The following is a 14,039-nucleotide window of genomic DNA, read 5'->3' on the forward strand; positions in this document are numbered from 1 at the left end:
TCGGTGAGTGTTCTTCAAACTTTTGAAACATGGAGTCAGTACAAAGGGTTAAAATTAAGAACAGAACGCGCGAAATTCTGCCTTCCCGATCGGCGCGCCCGGAGGCAGCATCGGCAGAGCGGCACTTTGTTCGGCCGTCGCTGTTCCCGTGCGCCTTGGCCGGGGGGGAGCGAATTTCAACATTACGAAGTCACTCCTTTGTTGCCCTGGCTGTGTGTTTGGGATCATTGTCATGCTAAAAGACCCAGCCACGTCTCATCTTCAATGCCCTTGCTGATGGAAGGAGATTTTCACTCAAAATCTCTCAATACATGGCCCCATTCATTCTTTCCTTTACACAGATCAGTCGTCCTGGTCCCTTTGCAGAAAAACATCCCGAAAGCATGATGTTTTCATCCCCATGCTTCACAGTGGGTATGGTGTTCTTCGGATGCAATTCAGTATTCTTTCTCCTCCAAACACGAGAACCTGTGTTTCGACCAAAAAGTTCTATTTTGGTTTCATCTGACCATATAACATTCTCCCAGTCCTCTTCTGGATCATCCAAATGCTCTTTAGCGAACCGCAGACGGGCCTGGACGTGTGCTTTCTTCAGCAGGGGGACACGTCTGGCAGTGAAAGATTTGAGTCCCTGTTGTGTTACTGATTGTAGCCTTTGTTACAGCTCGCTGTAGGTCATTCACTAGGTCCCCCCCATGTGGTTCTGGGATTTTTGCCCACCGTTCTTGTTATCATTTTGACGCCACGGGGTGAGATCTTGCATGGAGCCCCAGATCGAGGGAGATTATCAGTGGTCTTGCATGTCTTCCATTTTCTAATAATTGCTCCCACAGTTGATTTCTTTACACCAAGCGTTTTACCTATTGCAGATTCAGTCTTCCCAGCCTGGTGCAGGTCTACAATTTGGTCTCTGGTGTCCTTCGACTGCTCTTTGGTCTTGGCCATAGTGGAGTTTGACTGACTGATGTTGTGGACAGGTGTCTTTTATACCGATAATGAGTTAAAACAGGTGCTATTAATACAGGTAATGAGTGGAGCCTCATTAGACCTCGTTAGAAGAAGTTAGACCTCTTTGAAAGCCAGAAATCTTGCTTGTTTGTAGGTGACCAAATACTTATTTTCCACTTTCATTGGAAATAAATTCTTTAAAAATCAAACAATGTGATTTTCTGTCTTTTTTTTTTTCCACATTCTGTCTCTCATGGTTGAGGTTTACCCATGTTGACAATTACAGGCCTCTCTAATCTTTTCAAGTACGGAAAACTTGCACAATTGGTGGTTGACTAAATATTTATTTGCCCCACTGACATGATCAGAACCGTCACATGCCTTATTAAGCTCAACCTAATCAAGTGGAGACTTTTCCTTTTGTCCTAACAGTCCCATCCTTTGCAGTCGGACATCTACTTCGTGTCGTCGGCTCCGGTCAGCTCGGCCTCCAACTGCAGTTCCAGGGAGACGAGCTCGCAGACTTCCCCGCAGTCGCCCGGCAGTCACGAGATGCCCGTTTTCCCTTCGCCGCTTGGGGACGGTAATTGCGTCTTTATCATCTTGATCAGTATTTGCCGTCCTGTGTCAACCTCCCTAAATGTGTATTGCGTTGTGTGTGTTGGTCCCCGGTTCAGATTCTATACGGATCCCCTACGGTACCAAGCTCTCGCTGTACTTGGCAAAGGACGCCGAAGGTATCATTACGACGTTAACAACGGAATGTGAAGTCCATGTCATTCCTTTGTCACCAGTCCTCGTGAAAGATAGTGTTTCAGGGTCACTGACGCATAGTAACGTCAGTGGCAGCCATTGACTTTCAAGCCCAAAATTTGAAACTCTGATGAGCCAAGTAACCCGCAACTCTGCCACCTATTGGCGACAACGGCATTACAATTTCAAATCAGCCCCATGATTGAAGAAAATGTGTTTTACTGCATCAAGAGATTTTTCTAGCAACATTTCCACTTTTGTCTTGCAAGATCATTTTTTCCTCATGCTCAAAAAGAGACTGTAGCTGTAACTGCTGTATAAAATTTTCACGATTTTCACCTGATGTTGAGGATCTGCCGATACTGAGCACCGATCCGATACATCGCCAATCATTTACTCATTTTTTACAAAAACATACATTTCTTTTTGTTTTAGGGCTGTCAAACGATAAAAAAATGTAATCGAGTTAATTACAGCTTAAAAATTAATTAATCGTAATTAATCGCAATTCAAACCATCTATAAAATATGCCATATTTTTCTGTAAATTATTGTTGGAATGCAAACATGTACCCACACACACACACACGCACACACATACATTAAGTTATACTGCTCTCTTTTGCCAATGAAACATTTAAGATTTTATGATGGCAGTAATGACTAGAGGTGTGCAAAATTTCCGATTCTTAGATTATTCGCGATTCGGCCGTGGAAGATTCGAGAACGATTCGCAAGCATCCAAATTCCGATTATTGAAATATGCCAAGTAAAGCGGAAGTACAACACACTCAGCGCGTCGCGCGGTCTACGGGGCGCAACGAGGAAGAACGCAGCGAGAGTAGCTAAACATCATGCTTCTCATTACCCGGCCCCTCGGGTAATGCCAATGCTCAACTCACGGCTCTAGCTCAACTCATCCCACGAGATAAAAAAAACACAACAACATACCTGACTGCTGCCGAAAAGCTGCTACAAAGTACGTCATCCACATAATGTAATGGTAGATATCATTTATATAGGACTAGATGCACCATTGATTCGGTAGCGTGAGCAGCACATCTACAAAAAGCTAGATGCGGCCGTTAGTAAACGGCCGCCATCTTAAAGCAGTACACTTCCCTGCAAGGCTGTTGTAGCGAACCTTCCAAGCAAACCTAATTAACTTTTTATCTAAAATACTCCTAAATTGGTAAAATGTTGACTTGAATCTATCTTTAAAATAGTTTTAAAACTTTCAAATGTCGAAAGTAGACAAAAGGGAAATTATGGAATAACGGGAGCAATTTTAACAACTTTAACAGTTGATTCACAACATTAAATTAATTGAATGTAGTTTAAAGCTGCTGTTACAGAATGGGGACTGGAGTTTTTTATTTACTGTTATTTTTGTGTATTTGTTTACTGCTATATGTTAACTTGATACTGAAATAGTAGTTTGGTTTAGCCCGAGAGGATTTTTGAACAATTTTGGAACTAATGTACAAAACATTTAATTAAAAAAAAAAAAAAAAGGAGGGGGGGGTGCATCAATAATCGTTTTATAATCGAATCGGAGCCTCTGAATCATAATCGTAATCGAATCGTTAGGTGCCCAAAGATTCCCAGCTCTAGTAATGACACAAAATAAAGCAAGCACACACAGAAATATAGTTGTGGCCATTAAACGGTCATGTTATAAGCTACACTGTTGGAGTTTACTGATATGTTGAATACTGCATCATCTTGGGCTGTCAAACAATTAAAATTTTTAATCGAGTAAATTACAGCTTAAAAATTAATTCATCGTAATGAATCGCAATTCAAACCATCTATAAAATATGCCATATTTTTCTGTAAATTATTGTTGGAATGGGAGGATAAGACACAAGACGGATATGTACATTCAACATACAGTACATACAGTGGGGAGAACAAGTATTTGATACACTGCCGATTTTGCTGGTTTTCCCACTTGCAAAGCATGTAGAGGTCTGTAATTTGTATCATAAGTTCTCTTCAACTGTGAGGGACGGAATCTAATACAAAAAAAAAAACAGAAAATCACGTTGTATGATTTTTAAATAATAAATTTGCATTTAATTGCATGAAATAAGTATTTGATACATCACAAAAATCGAACTTAATATTTGGTACAGAAACCTTTGTTTGCTATTACAGATACCAAACGTTTCCTGTAGTCCTTGACAAGGTTTGCACACACTTCAGCGGGGATTTTGGCCCACTCCTCCATGCAGATCTTCTCCAGAGCCTTCAGGTTTCGGGGCTGCTGCCGGGCAACACGGACTTTCAGCTCCCTCCTTAGATTTTTTTATCGGGTTCAGATCTGGTGACTGGCTAGGCCACTCCAGGACTTTAAGATGCTTCTTACGGAGCCACTCTTTAGTTGCCTTGGCTTTGGGTCGTTGTCATTCTGGAAGACCCAGCCACGACCCATCTTCAGGGCTCTCACTGAAGGAAGGAGGTTGTCAGCCAAGATCTGGCGATACATAGCCCCATCCCTCCTCCCCTCAATACGGTGCAGTCGTCCTGTACCCTTGACAGAGAAGCAGTCCCAAAAAATGATGTTTCCTCCTCCATGTTTCACGGTTGGGATGGTGTTCTTGGGGTTGTACTCATCCTTCTTTTTCCTCCAAACACGACGAGCCGAGTTTAGACGAAAAAGTTCCATTTTGGTCTCATCCGACCACATGACCTTCTCTCATTGCTCCTCTGGATCATCTAGACGGTCAGTGGCAAACTTCAGACGTGTCTGGACATGCGCTGGCTTCAGCAGCGGGACCTTGCGTGCGCTGTAGGATTTTAATCCATGACGGCGTAATGTGTTTCCGATGGTTTTCTTCGAGACTGTGGTTCCAGCTCTCTTCAGGTCATTGACCAGGTCCTGCCGTGTAGTTCTGGGCTGATCCCTCACCTTCCTCATGATCAGTGATGCCCCACGAGGTGAGATCTTGCATGGAACCTCAGAACGAGGCAGATTGACCGTCAACTTGAACTTCTTCCATTTTCTAATAATCGCTCCAACAGTTGTTACCTTCTCACCAAGCTGCTTGCTTATTTCCCTGTAGCCCATCCCAGCCTTGTGCACGTCTATTGTTTTATCCCTGATGTCCTTACACAGCTCTTTGGTCTTGGCCATTGTGGAGAGGTTGGAGTTTGTTTGTTTGAGCATGTGAACAGGTGTCTTTTATACAGGTAACAAGTTCAAACAGGTGCAGTTACTTCCGGTAATGAGTGGAGAACAGGAGGGGTTCTTAAAAAAGAACTAAGAGCTGAAATATTTACTAGTTGGTAATGTATCAAATACTTATTTCATGCAGTTAAATACAAATTTATTATTTAAAAATTAGACAATGTGATTTTCTGGAGTTTTGTATTAGATTCCGTCCCTCACAGTTGAAGAGAACTTATGACACAAATTACAGACCTCTACATGGCTTGCAAATGGGAAAACCAGCAAAATCGGCAGTGTATCAAATACTTGTTCTCCCCACTGTAAGTACTGTATTTGTTTATTATAACAATAAATCAACAAGAGGGCTTTAACATGATTAACATTCTCTTAAAGCGATCCATGGATAGAAAGACTTGTAGTTCTTAAAAGATAAATGTGAGTTATAGAAATTTTATATTAAAACCTCTCTTAATTATTTCGTTTTATTAAAATTGTAAAATTTTCAATCAAAAAATAAGCTTGCAGCTCGCCATCGTTGATGTCAATAATTACACCATGCTCATTCCCCAAACCCATAAAATCCTTTGGGCCCAATCGCCAGCAGAGGGCGCCAAACACCAAAAAACAAGTAACAAGCGGACATTACACTGCTGGCATTTTAATCTGCTTGAGCGGGGCATGTGCGTTAATTGCGTCAAATATTTTAACGTGATTAATTTAAAAAATTAATTACCGCCTGTTAACGCGATAATTTTGACAGCCCTAGTTTGTTCTCCTCATATGACTTTTTTTTTCCTATAACGAGGCATTTTCATGTTACATTACCTTTTTTTCTGTTTTCACGACACCACTTGTAAAATGTAGACCTCAACATTTTCTTTGTAGCCATTAGCCCAACCTAAGCTAGGCAAAGCAGCGTCGCCCGTCTTCGCCATGTTCGAAATGGCCAATCGAATTCTTTTCCTGAAAATATTGGCTCATGTCACACAGGCGAACCGGCGTGCAAGCATATCTTCAAGATTCCTCTGTGCAACCTGGTGGGTCGCAGCATCGAGAGACCCCTCAAGTCGCCGCTGGTCAACAAAGTGACGACGGCGCACAGCGTCGCCCAAGTCGCCGCCACCCCGTTGGTCGCAGCCACGCATTCGCTGTCACTATCGCGCATGGAAATCAAGGAGATAGCCAGCCGCACCCGCAAGGAGCTTCTCGGTAAATGCTTTCGACAATAGACTTCATAATGACATTGACGGGGCGCGGGGCCGATTAATAAGGGGCCTATCTCCGTCAAAGCTGACCGAGTGGAAAAACAAAGAGCTTTTTATGCTGAAAATTCTTGTGAATAAATGCTTAAATTCCTGAATTCTTTATAAATATGGACGTAAAACAGTCTCGATTCTTTGTTAAAAGAGCAAGAACCGGAAGGTAAGCATTTATTTTACCGAAATATGTTGAATATGCTGCTAGTCTTTAAGCCACTTTAGCGCTGCCTTATCAACACAAAGAGCTTTTTACGTTGAAAATTCTTGTGAATAAATACTTAAATCCCTGAATTCTTTATAGATACAGTGCCTTGCAAAAGTATTCGGCCCCCTTGAACCTTGCAACCTTTTGCCACATTTCAGGCTTCAAACATAAAGATATACAATTTTAATTTTTTGTCAAGAATCAACAACAAGTGGGACACAATCGTGAAGTGGAACAAAATGTATTGGTTAATTTAAACTTTTTTAACAAATAAAAAACTGAAAAGTGGGGCGTGCAATATTATTCGGCCCCCTTGCGTTAATACTTTGTAGCGCCACCTTTTGGTCCAATTACAGCTGCAAGTCGCTTGGGGTATGTTTCTATCAGTTTTGCACATTGAGAGACTGACATTCTTGCCCATTCTTCCTTGCAAAACAGCTCGAGCTCAGTGAGGTTGGATGGAGAGTGTTTGTGAACAGCAGTCTTCAGCTCTTTCCACAGATTCTCCATTGGATTCAGGTCTGGACTTTGACTTGGCCATTCTAACACCTGGATACGTTTATTTTTGAACCATTCCATTGTAGATTTGGCTTTATGTTTTGGATCATTGTCCTGTTGGAAGATAAATCTCCGTCCCAGTCTCAGGTCTTGTGCAGATACCAACAGGTTTTCTTCCAGAATGTTCCTGTATTTGGCTGCATCCATCTTCCCGTCAATTTTAACCATCTTCCCTGTCCCTGCTGAAGAAAAGCAGGCCCAAACCATGATGCTGCCACCACCATGTTTGACAGTGGGGATGGTGTGTTCAGGGTGATGAGCTCTGTTGCTTTTACGCCAAACATATCGTTTTGCATTGTGGCCAAAAAGTTCAATTTTGGTTTCATCTGACCAGAGCACCTTCTTCCACACGTTTGGTGTGTCTCCCAGGTGGCTTGTGGCAAACTTTGAACGAGACTTTTTATGGATATCTTTGAGAAATGGCTTTCTTCTTGCCACTCTTCCATAAAGGCCAGATTTGTGCAGTGTACGACTGATTGTTGTCCTATGGACAGACTCTCCCACCTCAGCTGTAGATCTCTGCAGTTCATCCAGAGTGATCATGGGCCTCTTGGCTGCATCTCTGATCAGTTTTCTCCTTGTTTGAGAAGAAAGTTTGGAAGGACGGCCGGGTCTTGGTAGATTTGCAGTGGTCTGATGCTCCTTCCATTTCAATATGATGGCTTGCACAGTGCTCCTTGAGATGTTTAAAGCTTGGGAAATCTTTTTGTATCCAAATCCGGCTTTAAACTTCTCCACAACAGTATCTCGGACCTGCCTGGTGTGTTCCTTGGTTTTCATAATGCTCTCTGCACTTTAAACAGAACCCTGAGACTATCACAGAGCAGGTGCATTTATACGGAGACTTGATTACACACAGGTGGATTCTATTTATCATCATCGGTCATTTAGGACAACATTGGATCATTCAGAGATCCTCACTGAACTTCTGGAGTGAGTTTGCTGCACTGAAAGTCAAGGGGGCGAATAATATTGCACGCCCCACTTTTCAGTTTTTTATTTGTTAAAAAAGTTTAAATTATCCAATAAATGTTGTTCCACTTCACGATTGTGTCCCACTTGTTGTTGATTCTTGACAAAAAAATTAAATTTCATATCTTTATGTTTGAAGCCTGAAATGTGTCGAAAGGTTGCAAGATTCAAGGGGGCCGAATACTTTTGCAAGGCACTGTATGAACATAAAACAGTCTAGATTCTGGGTGGATCAGTTGATACAAATTCCTTTTTAATCCAGAGAAGAAGGGTCATCTGACCCTAATCAGCATATCTTTTGTGAGCATTGAGGTCCTCATTAGTCATTCCAATTCACACTCGCAAAATCACAGGGTTGGATTGCTCAAATTAGCATCTTGAGTGTTTGCAGGGCAGGGGTGTCTTGGCTTTTGTCGGACAGTGGACTGCTCAGGCAGGCAATCGGGTGGACAACCTTTTTACATCTTCCAAAAGCTGCAGTTTGCCCACAGTAAAATGGACGTGTAATACAAAACAAAACATTTTTTGTCTTTTTTTTTTTTCCTCACATATTTTATTATTTAAAAAAAAAAAAAAAAAAAAAAAAAGGACGAACTGAAAATTCAAAACATGATGACCACAAGGAGGTCATATATTACAACCTAATTAAGTTAAAAAAAATAATAATAATAATTACTAAACAATCTTATACACATTCACACACATATTCACACAGCTTGCAAAGACAAAAATGAAAAAACTTCAGCATATAGAAGACATAATTACATTCTGAGATCTCAGAGTGTTAATACAATGTACATGTATATGTCCCATAGTTTTTCAAATTCTTTTTGTTTTACTTGAGCGATGTAGGTCAGTCTTTCCATTCCTATGTTTTCCGAAAGTTCCTTAATCCATTGTCTTAGCGAGGGAGGTTCCATGTTCTTCCAGTTTAAGGCAACCACTCTTCGTGCATGCAGTAACCCAAAGTCTAACAATTTTCTCATTTAAAAAAAAACAAAAAAATTGTGAAAATGGATTGCGAATTGAAATTGACGAAAGAAAAATCTTTTTGGAAGGGCTGACAGAGGAACCCGCCAGCAAACCGGAGAACAGCACGTTGAAAGCGAGGAAAACGAGCAAGAAGGACATGTTGGCGGAGCCCAGGGAGAAAGCGCTTACGTCCACCAACAGCGACAGGTAAGCAACTATAAATTTTGGAAGAACAAAAAACTTACACATTTTCAATTCAGTCACATAATAATGACAGTTGCTTCATTTTTGAATTGACCTGCCACATATGTTAAATGTATCAATCTCTAATTATCTGCACGTGTAGTCAAAGGTTTTGAGACACTTCACCATTCAGTTGGATGGGAAGATGTCAAAACAAGTGTTTACTCCACAGTTTCAGGTTGTTGTTTTTCCAGAGCACTTCCTGAAACACACGCATGCAAACATGCACCCCCCATCCCCCACCCCACACACACAGACATTAAGCTATACTGCTCTCTTTTGCCAATTAAACGTTTAAGATTTTGTGATGGCAGTAATGACACAGAATAAAGCAAGCACATACAGAAAAATAGCTGTGGCCATTAAACTGTCATATTATATCTACACTGTTGAATTATACTTACAGTGGAGCAAATAAGTATTTAGTCAACCACCAATTGTGCAAGTTTTCCTACTTGAAAAGATTACAGATGCCTGTAATTGTCAACATGGGTATACCTCAACCATGAGAGACGGAATGTGGAAAAAAAAAAACTGAAAATCACATTTTGATTTTTAAAGAATTTATTTCCAAATTAGAGTGGAAAATAAGTATTTGGTCACCTACAAACAAGCAAAATTTTCCGGCTGTCAAAGAGGTCTAACTTCTTCTAATGAGGCTCCACTCGTTACCTGTATTAATGGCACCAGTTTTAACTCATTATCGGTAAAAAAGACACCTGTCCACAAACTCAGTCAGTCACACTCCAAACTCCACTATGGCCAAGACCCAAGAGCTGTCAAAGGACACCAGAGACAAAACTGTAGACCTGCACCAGGCTGGGAAGACTGAATCTTTAATAGGTAAAACGCTTGGTGTAAAGAAATCAACTGTGGGAGCAAGTATTAGAAAATGGAAGACATACAAGACCACTGATAATCTCCCTCGATCTGGGGCGCCATGCAAGATCTTACCCCGTGGCATCAAAATGATAACAAGAACGGTGAGCAAAAATCCCAGAACCACACGGAGGGACTTAGTGAATGACCTACAGAGAGCTGGGACCACAATAACCAAGGCCACTATCAGTAACACAATGCGCCGCCAGGAACTCAAATCCTGCTCTACCAGACATGTCCCCCTGCTGAAGACAGTACACGTCCAGGCCCGTCTCCGGTTCGCTAGAGAGCATTTGGATGATCCAGAAGAGGACTGGGAGAATGTGTTATGGTCAGATGAATCCAAAATAGAACTTTTTGGTAGCTTCGTAAGAAGCATTTCAAGGTCTTGGAGTGGCCTAGCCAGTCTCCAGATCTCAACCCCATAGAAAATCTGCGGAGGGAGTTGAAAGTCCATGTTGCCCAACGACAGCCCCAAAACATCACTGCTCTAGAGGAGATCTGCATGGGGGAATGGGCCAAAATACCGGCAACAGTGTGTGAAAAGCTTGTGAAGAGTTACAGAAAACGTTTGGCCTCCATTATTGCAAACAAAGGGTACATAACAAAGTATTGAGGTGAACTTTTGGTATTGACCAAATACTTATTTTCCACCATGATTAGCAAATAATTTTTTAAAAATCAAACAATGTGATTTTCTGGGTTTTTTTCCACATTCTGTCCCTCATGGTTGAGGTTTACCCATGTTGACGATTACAGGCCTCTCTAATATTTTCAAGTGGGAGAACTTACGCAATTAGTGGTTGACTAAGTAGTTATATGCCCCCACTGTAGCAATTTTGATTGGGAATGCCAGTTCTCTTTGCATTGAGCACTTTTCATTTTTTTTTGAGAGATAGGAATATTATTTTTGTTGTGCTTTCACAAAATGATACTGTAGCGACTTATCTGTTCTTAACTGCCCAAATGCATGATGGGAAGTTGGGCAACCATGACTGTCAGTGGTGGCTGCAAATGGTATATATTCTCTGCGTTGTGTTCAATAGAGGGTGTTAAGAAAAAGATCATCTCCTATCATTCTTCCCCACATCGCTCGCCACAATAGTTACAATTGTTGTGGAAGAGATGCCAAAGCTTATACCAACAAATAGTGCGGCTCCAATGAATGCCTGTATCCACTCCACTCGCTTGTCTCTGCCTCTCAGCTAGGGATGGGCGATACCAGTGATTTTGGATTCGATCCGATACCAAGTAATACCAAGGCCAAATATTGCGATCCCGATCCGATATCGATACCGGAAGTTCATATTTTATATATATTATCCGATACCAAGTAATACCAAGGCCAAATATTGCGATCCCGATCCGATATCGATACCGGAAGTTCATATTTTATATATATTATATATACCCTGCAGAGTTCTCAGCCATTCTGATGATATCTAATGTACAACTAGAGCAAGCACTTAAAAACTATTAAAAGTCTCTTTGTGTCAAATATGCATTGCAATAAAAAAACGGCTGCTTTTAATAACTAGCAAAGCAGTTTCCCTGCAAACTCACAAACCAATGCATTATCAACAAAATCTGATTAGTCAGTCTCACTCTTTAACCATGACCCTTAAATTCATATGCACAGAACATTTCTCTGCTACACGTTGTATTTGATCAAATTTTAATCTACCCAAGTTAAATATTTTTGATCTAATTGAAGAACGAATTAATAGTAGCATGTGACTGCCCTCTAATGGATGATCATTAAAAACAAATCCAACAAAAAAGTCACTTGCCGTTTTTTGAATTTCATTCTACTAACACAATTTTCAAACAGATTTTGAAATAATTGAAACAGACCTTTAACAAAATAAAAAATAAATAGCAACAAAACATAAGAAATCAAGCATTTAATTGTTTGAAACAAAACAAAATGGAAAAATATATTTCACAGAAAAATAAATAAAATATTAAACAAAATAAATACTAAACATAAATTAACAAGAAATAATAAGAAATGAATAAGAAATAATACATCTCTAAATATTTAACAAACCATTCACATAACACTTTTATTAAAGTCCCTATACCTGATTTTTGTGTGTGTGTGGAATAAGATAAAATATGTATTTTGTATTTTTGAGTTTGGACAGGAAAATAATAATTCCCAATTTGTGTGAGCCTGAGGGAAAAGTAGTACAAAAAGTGTGCAGAAAAATATACCCAAAAAAATTGACTAAGAGAATATAATATATTAATTCCAAATATCGATACTTTTGCTTGGGGATCGATACCTAAAACTCAACGCGCTGGATCGAAATATCGATATTTTGGTATCGATCCGCCCATCCCTACTCTCAGCTCTCAATATACATAAAACGGTGCCATTGTAGTCTGTTCGCGGCAATGCGTGAGTGGGTCGTTCCGCGCATGCGTTAAATGCATGAAATATCTTAACGTGATTAATTGAAAAATTAATTACCGTCCGTTAACGCTATTTTAATATCTTCATTCAATATGTGTAATAAATTGCGAGTTTTCTTGCTTATAGACCAGTCGACTGGTCGTAAATTAAATCTGAGACTAGTCAGCAGGGAAATTACCGTAATTGTCGGACTATAAGCCGCTACTTTTTTCCTTCATTTTGAATCCTGCGGCTTATAGTCCAGTGCGGCTTATTTGTTGATTTATTTCGGTTAAAATGGAACACTTTATTTGACAGCGGTGTCATAAGACTGTCATAAGACCATCATAATTATGACATGACACTGTCATGGGCATTACTGAATGCTTATGTCATTAAGTGTCATCTGGCAAATGATGTCACTAACTCCATTTATGTCCAGCTTGAAATTTTACATCCAAAAGTGAGATAATTTGCTAGATAGCACTAAATGACATCTGTTATAAGCATTCATAAATGCTCATGACAGTGTCATATCATAATTATCATTATCTAAAGACAGTCTTATGGCGCCACTTTCAAATATAGTGTTACCAAATACCATAACAAGCAATAATGAAACAACTGGAACAGTAACTGAAGAAATAATTAGCACAGAACATGAATTTTGACAGTTATTTGCATCTGTCACGCGCTGCAATGCATGCTAGGAGGCATGTTGGACAACAACAGTGTTGACCGCAGGCGGTAGCAAAGGTTGACTGTCTCGCCCAAGGGAGCAGTGATGACCAAATGAAGCTTCTTGAAGCAATGAAGCTTTGCAACCAAGTGGTTCAAAGTTTCATTGGGGTTCATTTGGTCGTATGAAAGTTGTTTGATTTTGCTGTCAAATGAAGAATTACCGGTTAATATCTTTTGGTCTTAATATCCGATAATACAGTGAGGACAGCTGCGGCTTATCGTCCGGTGTGGCTTATCTATGAACAAATGCCGTTTTCATGCCAATTTTTGTGGGTGGCGGCTTATAGTCAGGTGCGCCTTATAGTGCGAAAATTAGGGTAGTCGAAATTCCCATCCCTAATTATCATATTGTACAGCACTACACTGAGTCCACATTTGTTTTTCTCTTCAGGTTGGACTCGGAGGCCGGCGACGCCGACTCAGACATAGCGGCTACGTTAGAGGCTGAGCCAGAGACCTCGTTGCTCCGGGCTGACAGTCCGCCGCCGCCGCCGCCGTCTCTCAGCGGCGCCTTTGCTCTCACCGCGTCCTTTGAGGAAGACATCCTTGATCTCAAGTGAAGACAATCCCTCTGTGCACTTCTCCCAAACCACTTGTCTACCACCACCTTAAATTTCTCGAAAAAACTCGACCATAACGACAGATAAAACTGTCGAATATTTTGAAACGAATCGGGGGAATTTGATTGATTCATCCGGGGACTCATTTTTGCGATTAATCGAATAATTTAATAATAAACCGTCCAATATTTTTTGAGTCGGCGAGAAATTTGTTAGATGAATATTTTTGCGATGGATTGAAGAATTTGCAAAGGATCAAGGAATTTGACGGCTCGATCTGTTGAATAATTTTTGCCATCATAAAACAATATTCACGTTTTTTTTAAAAATATTTTGGCAATTGATAAATAAAACAGATTAATCTGTGGAGTCGTTCT

The 14,039-nt window shown here is 40.4% G+C and overlaps 1 protein-coding gene across 6 annotated transcripts in view; it reads left to right on the forward strand.

Moving 5' to 3' along the window:
• The window catches only part of garnl3 (GTPase activating Rap/RanGAP domain like 3), a 121,563-nt gene that overhangs the window by 106,267 nt on the left and 1,257 nt on the right, over positions 1-14,039 (forward strand). For 4 of the 6 annotated variants that reach the window (XM_057818905.1, XM_057818906.1, XM_057818907.1 and 1 more), the window contains exons 26-30: positions 1,396-1,531; positions 1,626-1,685; positions 5,866-6,084; positions 8,928-9,048; positions 13,494-13,658. In XM_057818905.1, coding sequence (XP_057674888.1) covers positions 1,396-1,531; positions 1,626-1,685; positions 5,866-6,084; positions 8,928-9,048; positions 13,494-13,658 — 701 coding nt within the window. The remainder of the gene's footprint in view (positions 1-1,395; positions 1,532-1,625; positions 1,686-5,865; positions 6,085-8,927; positions 9,049-13,493; positions 13,659-14,039) is intronic. The other 2 variants (XM_057818909.1, XM_057818910.1) reach the window with 1 other exon arrangement.

The sequence above is a fragment of the Corythoichthys intestinalis genome, chromosome 17 (genome assembly GCF_030265065.1).
Source record: "Corythoichthys intestinalis isolate RoL2023-P3 chromosome 17, ASM3026506v1, whole genome shotgun sequence".
NCBI lineage: Eukaryota > Metazoa > Chordata > Actinopteri > Syngnathiformes > Syngnathidae > Corythoichthys > Corythoichthys intestinalis.